Genomic DNA, 25009 nt, shown 5'->3' with positions numbered 1-25009 from the left:
CCTTGGGCATTACGGGCCGTGGGCATTAATGGGCCTTGGGCATTACGGGCCGTGGGCATTAATGGGCCTTGGGCATTAACGGGCCTTGGGCATTAACGGGCCTTGGGCATTAATGGGCCTTGGGCATTAATGGGCCTTGTGCATTAATGGGCCTTGGGCATTACAGGCCTTGGGCATTAATGGGCCTTGGTCTTTACAGGCCTTGGGCATTAATGGGCCTTGGGCATTAATGGGCCTTGGGCATTACGGGCCTTGGGCATTACGGGCCTTGGGCATTAATGGGCATTGGGCATTACGGGCCTTGGGCATTATGGGCCTTGGGCATTAATGGGCCTTGGGCATTACGGGCCTTGGGCATTAATGGGCCTTGGGCATTAATGGGCCTTGGGCATTAATGGGCCTTGGGCATTATGGGCCTTGGGCATTATGGGCCTTGGGCATTATGGGCCTTGGGCATTAATGGGCCTTGAGCATTACAGGCCTTGGGCATTAATGGGCCTTGGGCATTAAAGGGCCTTGGGCATTATGGGCCTTGGGCATTACGGGCCTTGGGCATTAATGGGCCTTGGGCATTAATGGGCCTTGGGCATTACAGGCCTTGGGCATTAATGGGCCTTGGGCATTATGGGCCTTGGGCATTAATGGGCCTTGAGCATTACAGGCCTTGGGCATTACTGGCCTTGGGCATTAATGAGACTTGGGCATTACGGGCCTTGGGCATTACGGGCCTTGGGCATTAATGGGCCTTGGGCATTATACTGGCCTTGGACATTAACGGGCCTTGGGCATTATGGGCCTTGGGCATTACGGGCCTTGAGCATTAATGGGTCTTGGGCATTATGGGCCTTGGGCATTAATGAGCCTTGGGCATTACTGGCCTTGGGCATTAATGGGCCTTGGGCATTACAGGCCTTGGGCATTACGGGCCTTGGGCATTACGGGCCTTGGGCATTAATGGGCCTTGGGCATTAATGGGCCTTGGGCATTATACTGGCCTTGGACATTAACGGGCCTTGGGCATTACGGGCCTTGGGCATTACGGGCCTTGAGCATTAATGGGCCTTGGGCATTATGGGCCTTGGGCATTATGGGCCTTGGGCATTACGGGCCTTGGCCATTACGGCCCTTGGGCATTACGGGCCTTGGGCATTACGGGCCTTGGGCATTACGGGCCTTGGGCATTAATGGGCCTTGGGCATTACAGGCCTTGGGCATTACTGGGCCTTCGGCATTAATGGGCCTTGGGCATTATAGGCCTTGGGCATTAATGGGCCTTGGGCATTACAGGCGTTGGGCATTACTGGGCCTTGGGCATTAATGGGCCTTGGGCATTACTGGGCCTTGGGCATTAATGGGCCTTGGGCATTACAGGCCTTGGGCATTAATGGGCCTTGGGCATTACAAGCCTTGGGCATTAATGGGCCTTGGGCATTACAGGCCTTGGGCATTACAGGCCTTGGGCATTAATGGGTTTTGGGCATTACGGGCTTTGGGCATTAATGGGCCTTGGGCATTACTGGCCTTGGGCATTAATGGGCCTTGGGCATTAACGGGCCTTGGGCATTAATGGGCCTTGGGCATTAATGGGCCTTGGGCATTATACGGGCCTTGGACATTAACGGGCCTTGGGCATTACGGGCCTTGGGCATTACGGGCCTTGGGCATTAATGGGCCTTGGGCATTACGGGCCTTGGGCATTAATGGGCCTTGGGCATTACGGGCCTTGGGCATTAATGGGCCTTGGGCATTAAGGGCCTTGGGCATTAATGGGCCTTGGGCATTAATGGGCCTTGGGCATTATGGCCCTTGCGCATTACGGGCCTTGGGCATTAATGGGCCTTGGGCATTAATGGGCCTTGGGCATTACAGGCCTTGGGCATTACAGGCCTTGGGTATTAATGGGCCTTGGGCATTACAGGCCTTGGGCATTAACGGGCCTTGGGCATTAATGGGCCTTGGGCATTACGGGCCTTGGGCATTAATGGGCCTTGGGCATTAATGGGCCTTGGGCATTACGGGCCTTGGGCATTACGGGCCTTGGGCATTATGGGCCTTGGGCATTGATGGGCCTTGGGCATTAATGGGCCTTGGGCATTACGGGCCTTGGGCATTAATGGGCCTTGGGCATTAATGGGCCTTGGGCATTACGGGCCTTGGGCATTACGGGCCTTGGGCATTACGGGGCCTTGGGCATTACGGGCCTTGGGCATTACGGGCCTTGGGCATTACGGGCCTTGGGCATTATTGGGCCTTGGGCATTAATGGGCCTTGGGCATTACAGGCCTTGGGCATTACTGGGCCTTGGGCATTAATGGGCCTTGGGCATTACGGGCCTTGGGCATTACGGGCCTTGGGCATTAATGGGCCTTGGGCATTACGGGCCTTGGGCATTAATGGGCCTTGGGCATTACGGGCCTTGGGCATTACGGGCCTTGGGCATTACGGGCCTTGGGCATTGATGGGCCTTGGGCATTAATGGGCCTTGGGCATTACGGGCCTTGGGCATTAATGGGCCTTGGGCATTACAGGCCTTGGGCATTACTGGGCCTTGGGTATTAATGGGCCTTGGTCATTAATGGGCCTTGGTCATTAATGGGCCTTGGGCATTAATGGGCCTTGGGCATTAACGGGCCTTGGGCATTAACGGGCCTTGGGCATTACAGGCCTTGGGCATTACAGGCCTTGGGCATTAATGGGCCTTGGGCATTAATGGGCCTTGGGCATTAATGGGCCTTGGGCTTTACGGGCCTTGGGCATTAATGTGCCTTGGGCATTAATGGGCCTTGGGCATTACGGGCCTTGGGCATTAATGGGCCTTGGGCATTACGGGCCTTGGGCATTACGGGCCTTGGGCATTACGGGCCTTGGACATTACGGGCCTTGGGCATTGAATGGCCTTGGGCATTAATGGGCCTTGGGCATTACGGGCCTTGGGCATTCATGGGCCTTGGGCATTAATGGGCCTTGGGCATTACAGGCCTTGGGCATTACTGGGTCTTGGGCATTAATGGGCTTTGGGCATTAATGGGCCTTGGTCATTAATGGGCCTTGGGCATTAACGAGCCTTGGGCATTAACGGGCCTTGGGCATTACAGGCCTTGGGCATTAATGCGCCTTGGGCATTACGGGCCTTGGGCATTAATGGGCCTTGGGCATTAATGGGCCTTGGGCATTAATGGGCCTTGGGCTTTACGGGCCTTGGGCATTAATGGGCCTTGGGCATTACGGGCCTTGGGCATTAATGGGCCTTGGGCATTAATGGGCCTTGGGAATTACACGCCTTGGGCATTAATGGGCCTTGGGCATTATGGGCCTTGGGCATTATGGGCCTTGGGCATTACGGGCCTTGGGCATTAATGGTCCTTGAGCATTAATGGGCCTTGGGCATTATACTGGCCTTGGACATTAACGGGCCTTGGGCATTAGGGGCCTTGGGCATTACGGGCCTTGGGCATTACGGGCCTTGGGCATTAATGGGCCTTGGGCATTACGGGCCTTGGGCATTACGGGCCTTGGGCATTAATGGGCCTTGGGCATTATGGGCCTTGGGCATTAATGGGCCTTGGTCATTAACGGGCCTTGGGCATTACGGGCCTTGGGCATTAATGGGCCTTGGGCATTAATGGGCCTTGGTCATTAACGGGCCTTGGGCATTAACGGGCCTTGGGCATTAACGGGCCTTGGGCATTAACGGGCCTTGGGCATTAATGGGCCAGTCAAAGTGCCCCCTCCCGATTTGCAACTGCTGGCTGTCCATTTTTCAGGTGCAGCCGAGTCGAATTTTTCCCCTTATATATGTTGGTGATTTATTTAAACACAAATAGCTTTGTAAATGCAATCTCCTTCAAATGTGCCTGGTTATCTTTGCAGTGATGTAAGTGTCTGTCAATTATAATATTTTCATTTTAGTTTACATGTTTCTGAAGGCAGAATTCTCTGAGATTTGAACTGAGATTTTATATCAGTCTCAATTACAGATGTTTTGCTTACCACTTTCGTCACTAAATTCTCCTGCTGCACATCCTACACATTCAAAGCAGCAGGTGGGCTCCCCTTCAATTATCCCCTTCCTGGTGCCGGGCACACAATCACGACTGCAGTTGGAAAAAGGGACCTAGAAATGTAAATAAAGAAAAGAAATATTTTGAAACTTTGACTGAGCAGTTTAGTTAAACTCATTGGGGGCAAATTTATGGTCAGTGAGCGGGAGAACCCCTGTGGAAATTCACCCCCATGTTTTTTCTCCATTGTTATGTAACATAGTACTTCATTTTTATTATAGAACTATTTCCATTGAAAGGAGTTCTGTCATATAACTTTATTCCTTTGCAGCTGTCTCAGCCCCATTTATACTGCAAGTAGGTTTGGTAACTATCCATGTGTGACATTTGTCCATGTGCAGTTGCTCTGAAGTTGCAATTCAACGTTAAAGCAACTGGCCTAGAAATTCAGTATAGCCACTTTTGGGGCGGTAAAGTCGGGCGGGCGCTAAATTTAGCGCCCGCCGGAAAGTGGAGGCCACTTCGCCAATATTCAGTAGCTTTGGCCAAGAAGTTTGGGCGAGCGCTGAAACTGGCGTTGCACTCCTATCTTTAGGCGCTAAGCCGGCGGTGCAGACTGATAACGCCGAGGCCGGGCGCAGCGCAGGTGCGGTCATGTTTTGATTGACAGCAGACACCCTGACGCCGGCCAGCTCTTAAAGGGGGAAGGGTCGACTTTGCCTGCTGCCACGCCCTGGATAGTGGAGCCCTGCAGCTAGGCCTGAACACTGCTGGTGGACCCAAATAGCGCCTGAAGCCATGCAGAAGGCCCGTGAACGAGCGCAGCGCTTCTCAGAGCATGCTTTGAGGGTGCTGCTTAGGGGTTTGGAAAAGAAAAGAGAGATCTTGTGCCCGGACAGTGGCAAGAAGGCTCCCAGGAGGCAGTACAGGAGAGCCTGGAGGGAAATCGCCCAGAGGGTCTCAGCCAACAGCGATGTCCCCAGGACTGGTGACCAATGCCGCAAGAAGTACAACAACCTCACTCGGTTGGTCAGGGTGAGTACCCTTTCCAGTGTCCTCCTCATCCTTGCATGTGCACCTCACATTATGGGCAAAGGGACCTCAAAGGCCTAATGGCCAGCCCTCCTCCCGCAGCTATGGCACTGGCATGATCATCAGTAGCACTTTCTGCACTTTACACACTGGCCAAGCTATTCGACCATGGGAGGCAGTGCACACAACAACAGGGCACCACACTGGCCAAGCTATTCGACCATGGGAGGCAGTGCACACAACAACAGGGCACCACACTGTACTTAGAGGCCGTCCTTTCTCTTGCAGGCCAAGCTGGCGCAGAATCTGAAGAGCCGGACTGTCACCGGGGGAGGCCGTGTCCAGTTCCAGGAGCTCAGTGACCTGGAGGAGCGCGTGGCTTGACTCATGCGTGCCCGGGTGGTTGGCCCCGTAGCTATTGGAGATGCCGACCCTGTGCTGGGCCCCAATGGTAAGGACATGACCGTTTGCACCTCTCTCGTTCCCCTTGCGCTTCAGATCTACATCCTTTGCCACTGTCCCACCAATGCGCATAATGCCACCACTCATGCCTCCCTCGCTGACGCCCTGTTCTCACTCTAAAGCTACTCTTGTGCCTTCCTGCTTTCAGCTGGTGAGGAGGAGGTCCCTGAAGCTGAGAGTGCCAGTCCCTCGGAAGAGGAGGACGACGAGGACCAAGAGGAAGGTGGCACATCGGGGGAACCCTCATCCGCGCCAGGGGATGGCAATGGAGGGGAGACGTCTTGCCTGGAGGAGAGCCAGGGGGAAGTGTTGCAGGGGGGTGTAGCTCCTGGGCCCAGTGGCGTCCAGGCACGCGGGAAGGGTCGGGCAGCACAGCGGCCTTCTCCCCAGAGGGGGGAAGTGTTGCAGGGGAGGGCAGTTGCTGGGCCCAGTGGCGTCCAGGCACGCGGGAAGGGTCGGGCAGCACGGCGGCCTTCTCCCCAGAGGGGGAAGTGTTGCAGGGGAGGGCAGTTGCTGGGCCCAGTGGCGTCCAGGCACGCGGGAAGGGTCGGGCAGCTCGGCAGCCTTCTCCCCAGAGGGAGAGTCCGGCCTCCAGTCCGGAGACGGTCCTCGCCCAGGAGGTGCGCCTCCTTGATGAAATGTCCGCGGACTCGGAGCGGCGCCACACCGAGTTCATGAGGGTTGTGGGACAGTTGCCTCAGGCCATTGAGTCTCTGGCTCATAGTGTGGCCGATTTCGGGGACTCACAGGCCAGGGGTGTCGACCAACTCGCGGCAGCACAGGACGCGAGTCGAGAGTTCCTGAGTGGTGCCGTGCAGACACTGGCTGGTCTGATGCGGGCACAGACCAGGGCAGTTCGGGCACTCACTTCTGCCACACTCGCTGTGTCACGGAGGCATCGCCAGGGCACCCGCCGACCTGCTGCAGCACAGCGGTCTGGCCTTCACCAGATTGCTGCGCTTGCTGCAGTGCCAGCCCGGCCGAGTGCCAGTGTCTCTGGCGACCAGCGAGCGCCTGGCATCAGCCAGCTTGCCCCCATTGCTGCAGCCGCCACTGCCACTCCCCCAGCCAAGCTGCGACGAGCTGCTGCAGAGACTGATGCTGCCCAGCCACAGCTGCAGCAGTCAGCAGCCGGCCCCTCCAGGGCCGGACCTCGTCTAGGCCGACCCCCAAGGGCATCTGCCGTCACGCATTGTGCCCCTCAGGAGCCTTCCCCCAGCCTTGCAACACCCACAGGGCCCAGGTTGAGGCGGAGCAACAGGTCGGGCAGGGGCCGGAGAAGCCTGCACAAGGACTCGCCCTCTCGGCACACCAAGTAGAGTGTGTTGCCAACTGTTTTTTTATATGGGGGTGTTTGTGTTCTGTATGGGGGGGGGCTTATTTTGGTAAGGCCGAAGATGAAGGCAACTGTGTTTTTATATGGGGGTGTTTGTGTTCTGTATGGGGGGTTTGTCTTGGTTAGGCCGAGGATGAAGGCCAATTGGATGGACAAGTTTTGTTATTCCTCCCCAGGTTCTGGGAGTGAGATATGTTTTTGACTGTTTTTTGGGGGTCTTGTCTGTTTTTCTGTTTCATGTGGGAAGGGCCCTGAGTTTGTTAAATAAAGCTTTTTATTTATTCAGCTTGTCCAGGTGTCATGTTTCAAGTGGTTGTTGCGTTAACCGGCTGAGGGCTTGCGGAGCGGCTGCATTCAGGTGCGTTCATTGCCACAAGCCATTCCCTGACAGGGGGCCTAGAAGTGTCATTCAATAAGCCGCCGACGGACGGCCCTTGGACCTTGTGGCTCCCTCCTGGGCTGGTATTCCTCCTCCTCCTCCTCCTCCTCATGGTCCTCCTGCTCGTCCTCCTGAGGTGGTGGTCCAACGTGAGGTGGCAGTGCCTGAGTCCTGCGAATAGCCAGGTTGTGCAGCATGCAGCAAACGACGACGAACTGGGAGACTCTATCCGGCGAATACTGTAGAGATCCGCCGGAACGATCCAGGCAGCGGAACCGTTGCTTGAGGACGCCAATCGTTTGCTCTATGATGTTCCTTGTGGCTTGATGGCTTTCGTTGTATGCCTCCTCAGCAGGGGTCCTGGGCGCACGGAGCGGGGTCATGAGCCATGTACACAAAGGGTAGCCCTTGTCCCCAATAAGCCATCCCCTTGGTGGAGGCTGTGTTTCGAACATGTCAGCCACAGTAGTCTGGCGCAGGATAAATGCATTGTGGCTGCTTCCTGGAAAGCGGGCATTGACAGCTAGGATGCGCTGCCTGTGGTCACACACCAGCTGTACATTGAGGGAATGGTAGCCCTTCCGGTTGCGGTAATCCTCGGCATTGTCGATAGGTGCCCGCATAGCCACATGCGTGCAGTCAATGGCGCCCTGCACCATGGGGAAGTTGGCGATCCTGGCAAAACCGACTGCACGCTGCTCCTGCCTCTCTAGGGTCATGGGGAAGGAGATGAATTGGTGTCTCCTTGCGAAAAGGGCATCGGTGACCTGCCGGATGCAGCGATGCACGGCGAACTGGGAGATGTTCGCTATGTCCCCAGCAGCGGCTTGGAAGGAGCCGCTTGCATAAAAGTTCAGAGCCACCGTGACCTTCACTTCCACCGACAGAGACGTCCTGCACATCAGCTGTGGACGCAGATCTCTGTGAAGCAGCTGGCAGATCTCTGCAACCACCTCCCTTCTGAAGCGCAGCCTCTTAACACAATGCGCGGCAGTCATGGTGAGATAGGACACCTGCTGCCGGTATTCCCTGAGTGGGTAAGGCCTACGTTGCCGACGCCTGATGGCCCCTCTGCGTCTAGGCATGGCTGGCCCTCTCACACAGCGTCTGCGAGCCCTTCGCACATAATGCTGGAACTGAGGGTTGGAACCCCATGCAGCCCCCATAATAAACTTGCAAACAGTGAAATCACAATGAGTCAAATTTCCAAGCTCTGGGCAGAAGCCAAAAATACCTCTCCTATGTTGTCCCAAATCAGTAAGGTCTGTTCCTTGGTCTCTGTCCAGAAATCCAAAGCACTAAAGTCATTGCAGCAAAATGGCTGGCCTTTATAGTTCAGTCTAAGTGCCCTTTAATTATCGCTCCCCGAGGCCCGCAGGGCCTCTGCTGCGTTCCACTTCACAGTTCTTAACAGCGCCATGCCCACATTGGGCGGGCGCCACTGAATTTCCGGTTTGGGGCGCACAAACAGCGTTGCACGACGAAATGACGTCATAAGCTGCGCGCACAGCTGAGCGGGCGCAAACACTTTGCGCCGGCGCTAAATGTCAACTGAAGTTGGGCGTAGGCGCAGATCGGCCTGCGCCCGGGCGCTAAGTGCCTAGCGCTCGAAATCTACCCCTCTTATGGCGCTAACGGCTGGCGAACGCAACTGAATTTCTAGGCCACTGTGTGTATGTATATTTCGCAAATGTGCAGTTGGTACAAAGTTGCATTTGGAATTCTGCGATTTTACCCCACATATTCCCTTCTGTTCTGACGAAGGGTCACCGACCTGAAATGTTAACTCTGTTTCTCTCTCTACAGATGCTGCCTGACCTGCTGAGTATTTCCAGCATTTTCTGTTTTTATTCCACATGTTCCCTAATGTTTTACAAAGGTCTTCACAGCCCGACAGAACATTGCTGACATATATGGGAAAGCTCAGGCATCAGTCAGGCTGCAGGCATACCCAAAGTGGTGGATGCAGCTGTTTGTTTTATATTTGTGGCTGACAGACCTCTTGATTGGAAGTACCAGGCAAAACTCTCTCTCAAGGGGAGTCTTTCTTTTAATTTTACAAAGTTGTCTCCAACAGTTTTTTGCCATTAAAGGCACTTCTGTAAAATAAATGTGGCCCTGGTTCCCAATTGAGAAAAGGTTTAACATGAAAGCAGCCTTGATGTGCAATCCACTGGGATACCAACATGGAGCTATAGCACTGGGAGCCACAGCATCAACTCACCTACACTTCCGAGTTGCTGATCTCAGTAGCACATCTGGAAGCCCCCTGAAGGGTGTCAATTAACTTCAGGGTTGGCGAGATTTATCTTCTCTTAAAAGTTTTACCTCTGGGTGATTGTCTCCTTCAGGAGAATGAGTGCTTTGGCTGCAGTTCATAATATAACTGTACAAGCTCTCTGGAGGGCATGGGTTTGATGGGCCAATGGCCTTTACTCATTTCATATTTGATGTTCTTATCCATATGTTTTTACACAGCACTTATAGTACCACTATCTCCTGCCATTTTATTGCTCCGCTCTCCAGCCAAATGTTTATTAGCAAAAGTCAGACACACTTCTTCATCCTTTTCAATTATTTATTCCGCATCATGGCAACTGGGTCTTTGAATAAGTTACAAAATAAAAGCTACTACAGGAAACTTTTTTTTATCCGGCACAGACGGGACCGCCGTGGTGCCGGTTCATCAAAAATTCTGGATAACCGAACGCTATAGTAAAAGATAGCGGGAGCTGACAGCTCCGTATAAAGCAACAAACCCTGTTGCTTAGCAACAACTGTAGAACACTGGCCACAAGTTCCAAGCGTCTCTGCAGCTTAGCAACAGCTGCAGCCACACCCTTGCACAGCAACAGATGGAAGAAGGTGTGGTAAACCACTGTTATACCTGTCTGTATGTGTATGTGTATTCCACTAGGTACAGGTCTGGACATGCCTCGGCTGACTCCTCCCACTATTCCAGGTATATAAGTGACTACCTCCCAGTCCCTTAGTATTCTGGACGGGTCGACCACTCGAGACTAGACCTTCATTCTTTAGTTAATAAAAGCCTGGTTGTTACTCGCTTAACCTTAGTCTTTTGAGTAATTGATGGCGCATCAATTTTATTAACTAAATTTTTTATAATGGAGAAGATCCTCACACCAGCATGCCTGGACCTGGACAGTCGGGAAGCGGACGCTTCCACCAAGTTTGCTTACTGGCTCATGTGCTCCGAGGCATTCCTGACTGCCTCCACTGCGGTCGTAACGGATGCGAACAAACTGTCTGTCCTGATCTCCAAGGTGAACCACCAAGTGTACTCAGTCATCCGGGACACGACCTCGTACATAGCCGCCCTCCAGCTCCTCAAGACCCAGTACACGCGCCCTGTGAACGAAGTTTACGCCAGGCACCTCCTGGGGAGTCGCAAGCAACAACCTGGGGAATCGACTGAGGAATACCTCCAAGCACTGTCCGTGCTTGGCCGGGCCTGTGGGTGTAAGGCGGTAACGCCCACTAAGTACACGGAGGAACTGATCCGGGATGCCTTCGTAGCGGGCCACAGGTCCAACTACACCCGACAGCGACTGCTGGAGCAGAGTGACCTCACCCTCGACAAAGCCTCCGAAATCGCACTAACGCTGGACACAGCCTACCGGGGCATGGATGTCTACTCCTCTGCACCGCGGACGCCGCGGGGAACGACAACCTGGGACACGGTAGGACAGCCCCATAGCACCGTGCCACCCCAGCCACAGCCCAACAACGGCCCAACCACCGCAGCAGTGTCCCAAAGCCAGACAGCAGTATCCCAAGGCCAGAAATGCTACTTCTGTGGCCAGGCCAAACACCCCAGAGCGCGCTGCCCGGCGAAGAATGCGACCTGCTCGGGCTGCGGGAAAAAGGGACACTACGCTAGTGTCTGCAAGGCCAAAGCCACCCCGAACACCAGCAGCGCCGCGTGTGGGCCGTGCGAGCCGCCATCTTGGGCCCCCAACAGCGCCGCGTGTGGGCCGTGCGGGCCGCCATCTTGGGCCTCCCCAGCCATGTGCGAACCACCGCAGCAGCAGCCATCTTGGACGACTCCAGCCACATGGGAATCATGGACGCCACCATCTTGGACACCAGCCGGGACGCAGCAGGCTGCCAACCCCCCCCCCATCTGATACCCGCAGCGACACACCGACCCCTACACTGGCCTCTGTTACGCTGGACCAAACGAGACCGCACCAACTAGCTCGGTCCAAAATGGACGTTAAGGTAAACGGCCATGCAATAAACTGCCTTTTTGACTCCGGGAGCACAGAGAGGTTCATCCACCCCGACACGGTGCGGCGTTGCTCTCTCCCAGTCCTGCCTGCGCACCAGCGGATTTCTATGGCCGCCGAGTCCCAGTCAGCGGACATTGGCGGCTACTGCGTGGTGACACTAGTAGTAGACGGGACTGTGTTCAATAATTTTAAACTCCTGGTCCTGCCCCAACTTTGCGCTGCCGTTCTACTGGGGTTGGATTTCCAGTGCCACCTCAAAAGCGTTACGATGGCGTACGGTGGCCCCCTCCCCCCACTCATAGTCCGCAGCCAGCAGCCTCCAAATTGCCCGCCGCGCACCAGATGCAACCTCTCCACACTCAGAGTCCCACCCCCCCCACTGTTTGCTAACCTCACCCCCGACTGTAAGCCCATCGCCACAAAGAGCAGGCGATACAGTGCCGGGGACAGGGTTTTCATCAAAACCGAAGTGGAGCGGCTCCTGAAGGAGGGGATTATTGAGGGCAGCTCCAGCCCCTGGCGAGCCCAGGTTGTGGTCGTTAAGACCGGCGAGAAACAACGCCTGGTCATCGACTACAGCCAAACAATAAACCGCTACACCCTGCTGGACGCCTACCCACTCCCCCGCATAGCTGACATGGTCAACCAGATCGCGCAGTACCGCGTCTTTTCGACCATTGACCTGAAATCAGCGTACCACCAGCTCCCCACCCACCCCGAAGACCGCCAGTATACTGCTTTTGAGGCAAACGGCCGCCTCTATCACTTCCTTAGGGTTCCCTTTGGCGTCACCAACGGGGTCTCCATCTTCCAAAGGGAGATGGACTGGATGGTCGATCAAAACGCGCTGCAGGCCACTTTCCCTTACCTAGACAATGTGACCATCTGCGGCCATGACTTGCAGGACCATGACGCAAACCTCGAGAAATTCCTCCGCACCGCCCAACTCCTGAACCTGACATATAACAAGGAGAAGTGCATATTCCGCATAGACCGCCTCGCCATCCTTGGCTGTGTTGTGGAACACGGGGTCATCGGTCCCGACCCGGACCGGATGCGTCCCCTTATGGAACTCCCACTGCCCCACTGCCTGAAAGCTCTGAAGAGGTGCCTAGGGTTTTTTTCCTACTACGCCCAGTGGGTCCCCTACTATGCAGACAAAGCCCGTCTGCTGATCAAATCCACCTCTTTTCCCCTGATGGCAGAGGCCCGCTCGGCCTTCCACCGTATCAAGGAGGACATTGCCAAAGCCACCATGCACGCAGTGGACGAATCCATCCCCTTCCAGGTGGCAAGCGATGCGTCCGACTTCGCTCTGGCCGCCACCCTTAATCAGGCGGGGAGACCTGTGGCATTCTTCTCACGAACCCTCCAGGGCCCGGAGACCAGACACTCCGTGGTCGAAAAGGAGGCCCAGGCTATTGTGGAGGCTGTGCGTCATTGGAGGCACTACCTGGCCGGAAAACGATTTACCCTGCTCACTGACCAGCGTTCAGTTGCTTTTATGTTCAACAACAAGCAGAGGGGCAAAATCAAAAATGACAAGACCTTGAGGTGGAGAATCGAACTTTCCACCTACAATTACGAGATCTTGTACCGGCCTGGGAAGCTCAATGAACCCCCAGATGCCCTATCGCGTGGCACCTGCGCCAGCGCACAGATCGATAGGCTGAGGGCCCTCCACAATGACCTCTGCCGCCCGGGGGTCACCAGGTTCTTCCACTTCATCAAGGCCCGCAACCTGCCTTACTCCATTGAGGAGGTCAGGACCATGACCAAGAACTGCCAAGTCTGCGCTGAGTGCAAACCGCACTTTTATAGACCAGACAGAGCCCACCTGATAAAAGCCACTCACCCTTTCGAACGCCTGAGCGTCGATTTTAAAGGGCCTCTCCCCTCCTCCGACCGCAATGTGTACTTCCTCAACATCATTGACGAGTACTCCCGTTTCCCGTTCGCTATCCCCTGCCCGGACATGACCAGTGCCACGGTCATTAAATGTCTGAACAGCCTCTTCACCCTGTTCGGTTTCCCCAGCTATATCCATAGCGACCGGGGCTCATCGTTTATGAGCGACGAACTCCGCCAGTACCTGCTCGCTAGGGGTATAGCCACAAGCAGGACCACCAGTTACAACCCCCGGGGGAACGGACAGGTGGAAAGAGAGAATGCAACTGTTTGGAAGGCCGCCCTACTAGCCTTAAAGTCTAGGGGCCTTCCGACCTCCCGCTGGCAGGAGGTGCTCCCCGAGGCGCTCCACTCGATTCGGTCACTGCTCTGCACTGCCACCAATGCCACCCCTCACGAGAAAATGTTTGTCTTCCCAAGGAAGTCCACATTGGGGACAGCGTTACCGCCATGGCTGACGTCCCCAGGGCCGGTACTACTGGGAAGACACGTGAGGACCAATAAAATGGACCCCCTGGTCGAGAGGGTCGACCTCCTCCACGCCAACCCCCAGTACGCTTACATTGCGCACCCGGACGGGCGGGAGGACACAGTCTCCATACGAGACCTCGCACCCTCGGGGACCGCTGTAACCCACTACCCATTACCACCCCCCCCCACGACACCCTCGGGGACCGCTGTAACCCACTACCCATTACCACCCCCCCCCCCACGACCCGATATCCAACCCCAGCAGCCGGCTCGCCTTGGACCGTCACCCACGAGGACTACACTCCAGTGCCCCAGCCTACACGGGACGCGACGCCGGAAGCTCCACCACCCCTGCCATCGCCACGTCGATCACAGCGGCAGACAAGACCTCCGGAGAGACTCCAATACACAAACTTTTAAATACACTTCACCCCGCCGGACTCATTTTTAAACAAGGGGTGAATGTGGTAAACCACTGTTATACCTGTCTGTATGTGTATGTGTATTCCACTAGGTACAGGTCTGGACATGCCTCGGCTGACTCCTCCCACTATTCCAGGTATATAAGTGACTACCTCCCAGTCCCTTAGTATTCTGGACGGGTCGACCACTCGAGACTAGACCTTCATTCTTTAGTTAATAAAAGCCTGGTTGTTACTCGCTTAATCTCAGTCTTTTGAGTAATTGATGGCGCATCAGAAGGCAAATACAATATGAAGTAAAACCTACTCCTGAATTTTGCTGGTTAACCGAGGTTTCCAGTTATTTAGGTGCCGGTAAATCAAAAGTTTCCTGTACAAAGCATGAACAATTCGTTACAGATCAGTGTGCATCTGAACATTATCCCAGTCCATGCTGTATCTCTACCATGTGGAAGCAGCTTGAAATTAAGTTCCAACATTGTTTGAGAAACTAGCAGTATTAGTAAATAGTATTTGAACAGTTACTGTTCTGGACCGATGGACATTGTGACATCCTGGATGTTTTTACATGCAATAGCACCCTCTGGTGGCAGTTATTGTGTTAACAGTTTGTAAGCTGGAAAGGTCATCTGTTCCTTTCTTCCTGTGTGAGGTCATTTGACCTTTGTTCCTTTCTTCCTGTGAGAGGTCATTTAACCTTCTTACCTTTCTTCCTGTTGATCCCAGGAAGCAGTTTTACCAGGAAGAACCTGACTTAAGTAATGGAGAATTCCATGAGGGATTTTCAATCCAGTGTAATCTGACTTCATATGTTAGGCCAAACGCAATATCTGTGAGTATCTTTAGTTCTTAGCATAATAGCAATGTTGTCAGAGTAATATTTTGATAATACTATGTTTGTAAAAGGTTAATATTTAATAGTTACAGAAGTTAGTTCAAATGTTAGTTAGTTATACAATTAGTCTATTCTACTGTTGTAAATATGTTTATATCTTGTGTAATATCGAATGTGTAGTACTCAGTTTATGTACAAAACATACTTTGTCTTTGTTTACAGTTTCACAAATTCGTTCAAGTAAAAGCTTCAAACAGCAACCGCTTCAGGGAAGAATTATTATGAATGAGTGTTTAACTTGCTGGATAGCTAGATAGGAGCACGTCTAGTGCGGCCAGTACAGTTACTGTTAGTAGCAAAATACTTCATTATATTTTGACAGATGTCAATAAGTGCAACCATCTACAAAAATATATTCAGGTATATTTTCCTCTGTATAAAATCAAAGAAAAAATATTTTTACTAATCTGTCATCGTAGTTTAGTAAAATTATTATTTTTTTACCTTTGCATACAACAACAACTTACATTTATATAGCACCTTTAACGGCGTAAAACGTCCCAAGGCGCCTCACAGGAGCGTTATCAAACAAAATTTGACACCCAACCACATAAGGAGATATACGGGCAGATGACCAAAAGCTCAGTCAAAGAGGTAGATTTTAAGAAGCGTCTTAAAGGAGGAGAGTGAGGTAGAGGAAATATACCCCACTGTCAATGAAAATTATGGAATTTTAAACCTGGCAAATGGGATATTGAATAAAATAAGATGTGTGATCAAAAATTAATCACCTACCACTTTTGAGAACCCACTCCACAAGATTTTCTTTTCATTTATGTTGAGTCTGTCGCTTGGTTTAGCATATGCATTGTAGTTGCCAACTTCTTGAAACACGACAGATTCATCCTCGGGGGACAATTGCCAGTTGATAATAGTATAATTTCCTTTGAGGTCACCCTGATCATCAAAATCGACCTGCTCGCCCATGCTGTTTGTAAACTTCAAATGCAACAGGTGGTTGAGAACCTAGGTAGAAATTTGAAAGTAATTGTAACAAACCTTGCATATTCAATTTATTCAAGCTCACTAGTTTATCTCCCATGGTGTTGCTCCAGACATTTTTACAAAACCCATGTGTATTATGTTACTATAGCAATGCTCAAACCGAAACAAAGACAAAACAGATGGATAACAAGAAAACTACCATTTGTCTCTATTCATGTAATGGTCTCCACTTATCCCCTCTCAAATTCTTTGGCCTGTAATCTCTGATCGGAGGCTTCCTGCGTGCGGATGCCTCCTGTTGGAAAAAAATCTACGCTCTTACCGGTGGGCTCCCGTGGTCCGGACACTTCCAATCCTGGGCCTGTCCACAGTTGAAATGCGCAGGACCCACGTATCCCAGGGGCGCATGCGGTTCACAAGCGTCCCTGGGATCATGTGGACCAGGTGAGCCAACAGGAGAAAGGAATCTCTCTTCATACTTTTGACAGATAGACCTGTCAAAAGTATGAATGGAGATCACCCCGAAAACACATCAAAACATTAAATAATTTTTTTAATCACGTTTTTAAAATGAGTTAAAATTACATTAAATTAAATATTTTAAACAAAAATTTAATTTTTTGAAAAAAAAAATTAACGTTTTTTACGGGGCTAAAAATAAACTTACCTTTTTAAAATGTATTTTTAAATTATAAATGAGTGAAAAAAGATTTTTTAAACTCTTATGCTGGTAAAAGCAGGCCTTACATCTGCTTTTATCAGGCGTAAGATTTTTAAGTGTTTTCAGCGGGCGGAGGTTCTGCAGAAAGCGGAACTCTCCACCCGCAGAGGCCCTTCTCCAAGGCAGGCGTGCGATCTGTCAAGAGGATTCTTGACAGATAGGAAGTGCCGGTTTTCAGCGCATGTGCGCATGCCTGAAACCGGCATTTCTGATGTCCCTACGGGTGTGTACACAGCTCGTACACACCCGTAGGGGTTGGAAAATATGGGCCTTTGTCTCCCTCTGTCTGTGTCTTTCTATTTGTCTCCATTCTTTCTTTGTTATATTTCTCTTTCTCCCTATATGGCTCGGAGATACTAAAACTAGAAAATTCAATCACTTTGAGCAGACTTCTGGCAGGCTGACTTAAAATTCTGAATATATTTAATAAATAAAATAAAATGTAAAATAAAGTTATTATAAAATTGGAACCCTTGTTCATTGTGAAATAGAGCCACAGAATATTTAAATGGAAAACAAATTTAGCAATTTGACAAATAGACTTGTAGTGCACAAAAAGAGGCTGCAGAAGAAATGTAGCAAAAACTTTTTCTAATTCAAGCAAGAAAAAAACAACAGCTTCTGGCAGATGCTGATATCAGTGAACAAGACACATAACAAAACTTTCTAAATCAAACTGAGAAAAAAAATAACAAAAAAGAGGAAGGATGGAGGAAAAAAACCCAAGATGGATAGCCGGTGCAATTTGAAAAAAATTGTGTGAGCTATTTGATTGGACTGTTTTGTGGGTGTTGCTGGTTCCTGATTGGAGGCTGGTGGCGTGGGGGAGGCGGGGGGGCCTTGAGCAATTTGGTCACTTTTATGAGTTGCTGTTCCTGATTGTTAATGGTAGCTTTTTCCGGCAGTTGAAAGGCAATTCTAGATATTTGATAAGTTAGTATGGCTCGTTAAACCAGTCACTGAAGTGCTAAAGAGGTGTGGCTCCCTAGGTATAGTATACGCATTTAAGGTGTGATCCACAGATTTCACAATGATCACAAAGATAAATTACAGTTGAGGGAAATAATCCAATACATCTGGTTCATCCTTTATAAGAAACCTATAAACATTCATCACACCATTAATAGCTTCTTAAATAACACCCGAGATTTTGCCTTTACTGTCCTACCTAGAGACCATTCCATAGGAACATAGGAAGATAGGAATAGGAATAGACCATTCAGCCCCTCAAGCATGTTCCACCATTCAAGTAGATCATGGCTGATCTGTACCTCAACACCATTTACCCACTTTCCAGGTACTGATCACTCCTCATGTGAAGAAGTGTTTCCTGACATCGGTCCTAAGCTTGCCTTTTACACTTTTGTACTTATATCCTGTGATGTTATCTTATATCTTAGTATTAAGAGGCTTACGAGTAGATATCGTTGAGTACTCTTTATTAGGTCTTGAGTCAGTGCCAGCTCGTGCAGTACTGCCGCATGGCCAAGATGGCTTCCTATTTATACGACTGCCGTCAAGCAGCTGTCTTTACTACAGCTACCGTAAAGCAGCTGTCTTTACTACAGCTATCTGTACATCTTTCCCCCTCAACGATGACATAAACAGTAAACACCATAACATAACATAACACATAGAACACATATTAACAACATATAAAAACAGTCAGTGTAACTACTATTAATTACTATTAACAACATGTAAAAACTGTCAGTGTAACTATACCTTGCAATAACTGCCGGTACATATAAACACTACCCACACCCAGAAGTCCATTAGCTGTTTACAGTCTTTCCCTTGTCTACAGGTCGAGTCTAACGACAGGCTTTCTGGTGCGCTGTGACCTGCATAGCTGAGCGGGTATTTGCTGGGCCAACCCAGTTGTGTCCATTAAGTTCATGTCTGTACCACACGGATCCCTTGTCTCATTGTCACCCCTGTGTACTTCATCACTTTGTGGCATTGCCCTCGTCTCCTCGTCACTCTGTCGGATTTCCATCATCAGCTCATCCTCTCTGTCCTGCGGCTGATAGGTCTCGGTGGTTTTCAGTAGGTGCCTCCTGTTTCTGCGATACACATTGCCATTTTCTGTCATGACACTGTATGACCTGGGGGCGACCTGTTGTAGAACGGTGGCTCTTTGATTCCATGACCCAGGCCCTTCAATGCGAACTACATCCTTCTCCTGTAGAGGCACTAGTGCAGTGGAGCGTTTTTTGTTTCCGTTGAAGTTTCCGGGCCTTGTCTGCCCATACCTCATCTCTGTGATCAGGTGTGACATGCCTGGGAAGTCGAGTACGGATTTTGCGACCCAGTAAGAGCTCAGCTGGAGACTTGCCACTTTCCAGCGGGGCCGCCCTGTACGACATCATGGCTGTGTTGCTGTGTGCTGTTTTCTTTAATAGTCTTTTCACAATCTGTACCCCCTTCTCCGCTTTTCCATTGGCTTGAGGGTAGAGCGGGCTGGAGGTTACATGCTTAAACTCATACTCTGTAGCAAACGACTGAAACTCATGACTGGCATAGGGAGAGCCATTATCAGAGACCAGAGTTAGAGGGGTGCCTTGCCTGGAAAAGATTGACTTCAGGTGAGTTATCACAGTTCTTGACGTGGTGCTGGGTAGGAGAGCAATCTCAGGATAATTAGAGTAATAATCAATAACTAACAAATAGTCTTTTCCTTCATAGTGAAAAATATCAGTTCCTACCTTTTCCCAAGGTTGTGATGGGAGCTCTGTGGTAATGAGGGGCTCTTTTGTTTGCTTGTAGTGATACTCCTGACATGTAGCACACTCACTGATCATCTGGTCAATATCAGAGTTCATGTTTGGCCAGTAGAGTGCCTCACGTGCTCTCCTTTTTGACTTTTCCACACCCAGGTGCCCTTCATGTATCCTGTGAAGCATTTCTCGTCGCATAGAGATGGGCACTACAATCCTGTCACACTTAAGCAGTAGTCCATTGACCACAGAAAGCTCAGACTGAATATGATGATATTGTTTACATGACCCTTTCTTCCAACCCTCTTGAAGATTTCTCATCACTTTCCTCAGAACAGGGTCCTTTGATGTCTCTGTGGCTATCTTTGATAGTTGTTCCTGTGAGGCGGGCAATGCTGCATAGACCATATCCACATGAAGGGCCACATCCTCTTCTGTTTCACTGGTTTGTGTGGCACGAGGTGCAGCCCTGGATAGTGTATCTGCTATGAACATTTGTGTCCCTGGCACATATGTGAGCTCAAAATCATAACATTGTAGTCTCATCATTAGGCGCTGTATCCGTGATGACATGTCACACAGATTCTTTTTTGCGATCCCTAGCAGTGGCTTATGGTCAGTTTCTAGGATAACCTTGGGAAGTCCATAGATGTAGGTATGAAATTTTTCACACCCAAATGCCAAGCCCAGGCACACCTTCTCTATTTGCGCATACCGGCACTCTGTAGCCGTCATGGAGCGTGACGCATATGCCACTGGTCGCCATTCTCCTTCATCTTCCTGTAGAAGGACAGCCCCATATCTATCCTTAGAGGCATCTGTGGACACTTTTGTCCTCTTTTCAGGGCAGAAGAACTTCAGTAGGGGTTCACTTGCTAGAATGTGTAGCAGCCCCTTCCATTCATTCTCATGTTCGTGTCCCCATTGGAACTCTGTCTCTTGGTGCAGCAGTTTTCTCAAGTGAGCGGTTTTCACTGCCAGATTTGGAATGAATTTCCCTAGGTAATTAACCATGCCAAGGGCCCGCTGAACCCCTTTCTTGTCCTTTGGTTTTTCCATGTCATGTATGGCCTTTACCTTTGACTTGTCTGGCTGAATCCCTTCTGCAGAAATCTTGTCCCCGAGGAATGTGATTTCATTGACGCTGAACTGACATTTGTCTTTATTTAGTTTGAGTCCATACTGCCGTATCCTCAAGTGTTTTTTCCAGTCTGGTGTCGTGCTCTCCCTGAGTGGAGCCCCATACTACCAGATCATCCACGTACACCCGCACACCATCCAGGCCCTCGATGATTTGCTCCATTGCTCTGTGGAAGATTTCTGGGGTGGAGCTAATGCCGAAGGGCAGGCGCTGGTAAGAGTATTGACCAAACGGGGTGTTAAAGGTGCACAGCTTAGCACTCTCTTCATCAAGTTTCAGCTGCCAGAATCCATGCGAGGCGTCCATCTTGGAGAAGAATTTTGCTCCTGTCATTTCGCTGACTATTTCCTCTCTCTTAGGGATTTGATAGTGCTCTCTTTTTATATTAGCGTTAACGTCCTTGGGATCCATGCAGACACGCAATTTATCAGTCTTTTTTGAATTGACGCAAACCATGGAATTTACCCAGTCAGTCGGTTCCTCAGTCTTCTTTATGACACCTAGTCCCTCCATGCGGTTTAGCTCTTTCCGCAGTTTCTCATGGAGGGCCACCGGAACTCTCCTGGGTGCGTGAATCACAGGTTGTGCGTCATCTCTCAGTTTGATGGAGTATGTAAAGGGCAGTGTTCCAAAACCCTGAAATACATCTGCGTACTTGTGTGTTATAGCATCATGCTTTATATTTGTACTGTCTTGGGGGGCACCCTGCACACAGTTCAGTTCATTAATAGTATAGACTCGTTTTACCAAGCCCAAATCCACACATGCCTTATCCCCCAACAGTGACTCATGTCCTTCAGGCACTATAACAAACGTCAATGGGTGAATGCGATTTTTTACCTTAAGATTCAGCCTACACGTTCCTTTTGTTTCAATACTTTGTCCATTGTACGCCTTCAAAGCCACTGTCTTGTTCAGTATTTTTGGTCTCACTTTGAGATTCCATGCATCACTCCAGCTTATGAGGTTTGCCTTAGCACCTGTATCTAGCTTGAAGGGAACAATGGTGCCATTTACCAGCAAGGGGGCTATCCAAACTTCAGTCTTTAGTCCTACGGAATGTACTTCCTTTTCCATATCTTTACCCTGTTTTAAGTCATTTTGCACCATTCCAACATACAAAGTCTCTGATTCCGTGTCTTCAGTCTCAATAGCATGCACTGTCTTTTTACCTTCGGTTTTCTCTTCCCAAAAGCACATTTTAGCAAAGTGATTCCTGCCTTTACATTTTGCGCAGTTCTTCCCATAAGCCGGACATTGTCTATTGCCGTGTCTATTGCCGCACCGTCTGCAATCGTATGGCGTCATAGTCCTGAACTCTGTGCACCCTCTTGTGTCCCTTCTGGGTACTACATCCACTGGTAGGTTGTCCAGTCCCAGCGCTCTCACGCCCGTTGCTGTAGTTCTCCCATCGAATGTTTGCGTGTGCATGGCTGAGAGTTCACTAGCATGACATATTTTTACTGCAGCATCCAAAGTTAAGTCATTGTCCCTAAGCATTCTCTCCCTCACCTTCTTGTCAAGTATTCCGAAAACGACCTGATCGCGTATCATCGATTCCTTCAAGTCTCCAAAGTTACATGTTTGTGCTTTTGTTTTCAAGTCCGTCAGAAAAACATCAAAGGATTCTCCTTGCTTTTGCACGCGGGAGCGAAAAACAAATCTCTCGAACATTTCATTCTTTTTAGGTGTGCAGTATTTATCGAACAAATCTATCACCTTGTCCAGATCATTTTTGTCACCTTCAGCTGCAAACGTAAATGTATTATACAGCTTGATTGCCTGCAAGCCAGCCACTGTTAGCAACAAAGCTACCTTATGTGTTCCAGAGCTAGTCGTGGCGTCGATCGCTGTGAGGTAGAGAAGAAAGCATTGTTTGAATTCGCGCCAATTTTCATCCAGATTTCCTTCAAGTTGCAGGCTAGTCGGTGGTTTTATCCCTTCCATTGTTGTGGTATGCCCGTATCGTGCGTTCTATAAATCCTGGTACCATGTAATGTTATCTTATATCTTAGTATTAAGAGGCTTACGAGTAGATATCGTTGAATACTCTTTATTAGGTCTTGAGTCAGTGCCAGCTCGTGCAGTACTGCCGCATGGCCAAGATGGCTTCCTATTTATACGACTGCCGTCAAGCAGCTGTCTTTACTACAGCTACCGTAAAGCAGCTGTCTTTACTACAGCTACAGTTATCTGTACATATCCCTTTGACCTGCCGTCATAGTTTAACTTGAAACTCTGCTCAGGGTAAAGTTTTTCTATTCCACTTCTGGCAGGCTGACTTAAAATTCTGAATATATTTAATAAATAAAATAAAATGTAAAATGAAAGTAATTATAAAATTGGAACCCTTGTTCATTGTGAAAAAGAGCCACAGAATATTTATGTGGAAAGCAATAGATCCCTTTCATTCACCTCCTTTTAAGGATGAGATTTTAGGTCAAACCTATTTGGTCGATATAAAGCTAATATTTGCGACACAATGCAAGGTTAATTTGAATGTAGTCGAACTAGTTTGACAACCCTTCCTAATAACAAACTCTAGGGTAATTCTGTAAGCTAGTAGAATTATTTTTTTCTTTTCTTATAACTCAGTCCTCTGACTCGAAGGAATCAGCCTTGCGGTCCTTTTCTTTACTGCTTCCTGAGCCTCCAAAACCTGAATGGGAATGGTAGCATAGTGATAATGTTACTGGACTATTAATCCAGTAGGCCTGGACTAATGATCTGTGAGACATGAGTTCAAATCCCACCACGGCAGCTGGGGAATTTAAATTCAGTTAATTAAATAAATCTGGAATAAAAAGCTAATATCAGTAATGATGACCATGAAACTATCAGATTGTCGTAAAAACACATCTGGTTCATTAGGGAAGGAAATCTGCTCTGGGAGTCCTCAACATTGACTCTAGACCCCATGAAGTCTCATGGCTTCAGGTCAAGCATGGGCAAGGAAACCTCCTGCTGATTACCACCTACTGCCCTCCCTCAGCTGATGAATCAGTACTCCTCCATGTTGAACACCACTTGGAAGAAGCACAAAGTAGCTAGGGCTCGGGGTGGGGGCACTTCAAAGGCCATCACCAAGAGTGGCTTGGTAGCACCACTATTGGCTGAGTTCTGAAGGACGAAGGACAGACTGGGCCTGCGACAGGTGAGAGGGAAAAATCAGCTTGACCTCGTCCTTACCAATCTATCTGTCCATGACAGCATTGGTAGCAGTGACCACCGCACAGTCATTCTGGAGACAATGTCCCGTCCTCACACTGAGGACACCCTCCATCGTATTGTGTGGCACTACCACTGTGCTAAATGGGATAGATTCAGAACAAATCTAGCAGCTCAAAACTGGGCATACATGAGGAGCTGTGGGTCAGCAGCAGAATTGTATTCCACCACAATCTGGTGCTTATCCATCACTCTACCATTACCATCAAGCCAGGGGACCAACCCTGGTTCAGAATGTAGAAGAGTATGCCAGGAGCAGCACCAGGCATACCTAAACATGAGGTGGGAAGCTGCAACACAGGGCTACATGCATGCTAAAAAGCAGAAGCATCATGCTATAGACAGGGCTAAGTGATCAACGGATCAGATCAAAGCTCTGCAGTCCTGCCACACCCAGTCGTGAATGGTGGTGGACCATTAAACAACTAACAGGAGGAGGAGGCTCCATGAATATCCCCATCCTCAATGATGGTGGAGCCCAGTACGTGAGTGCAAAAGACAAGCCTGAAGCGTTTGCAACCATCTTCAGCCAGAAGTGCCAAGTGGATGATCCATATCGGCCTCCTCCTGAGGTCCCCACCATCACAGAAGCCAGCCTCTAGCCAAGCTGTTCCAGTACAGCTACAGCACTGGCATCTATCCGACAATGTGGAAAACTGCCCAGGATATGTCCTGTCCACAAAAAGCAGGACAAATCCAATCCGGCAAATTACTACCCCATCACTCTACTCTCAATCATCAGCAAAGTGATGGAAGGTATCATTGACAGTGCTATCAAGCGGCACCTGCTCACTGATGCCCAGTTTGGGTTCCATCAGGATCACTCGGCTCCAGACCTCATTACAGCCTTGGTCCAAACATGGACAAAGGAGCTGAATTCCAGAGGTGAGGTGAGAGTGACTGCCCTTGACATCAAGGCAGCATTTGACCGAGTGTGGCATCAAGGAGCCCTAGTAAAACTGAAGTCAATGGGAATCGGGGGGAAAACCCTCCACTGGCTAGAGTCATACCTAGCACAAAGGAAGATGGTTGTGGTGGTTGGAGGTCAATTATCACAGCCCCAGGACACTGCTGCAGGAGTTCCTCAGGGCAGTG

General features: G+C 50.0%; 1 protein-coding gene across 1 annotated transcript in view; it reads right to left on the bottom strand.

The window, feature by feature from the left end:
• The window catches only part of casr (calcium-sensing receptor), a 72894-nt gene that overhangs the window by 14424 nt on the left and 33461 nt on the right, over positions 1-25009 (bottom strand). Inside the window, exons 4-5 of the mRNA XM_086006827.1 lie at positions 15895-16125; positions 3991-4114 (exon numbers count right to left, since the gene is read on the bottom strand). Coding sequence (XP_085862953.1) covers positions 3991-4114; positions 15895-16125 — 355 coding nt within the window. The remainder of the gene's footprint in view (positions 1-3990; positions 4115-15894; positions 16126-25009) is intronic.

This window comes from Somniosus microcephalus, chromosome 14 (genome assembly GCF_052327205.1).
Source record: "Somniosus microcephalus isolate GS21.2 chromosome 14, FLI_Smic_1.0, whole genome shotgun sequence".
Lineage (NCBI taxonomy): Eukaryota > Metazoa > Chordata > Chondrichthyes > Squaliformes > Somniosidae > Somniosus > Somniosus microcephalus.
Note: the sequence above shows the minus strand (reverse complement) of the source record. Positions and strands in the feature narration are given on the sequence as shown.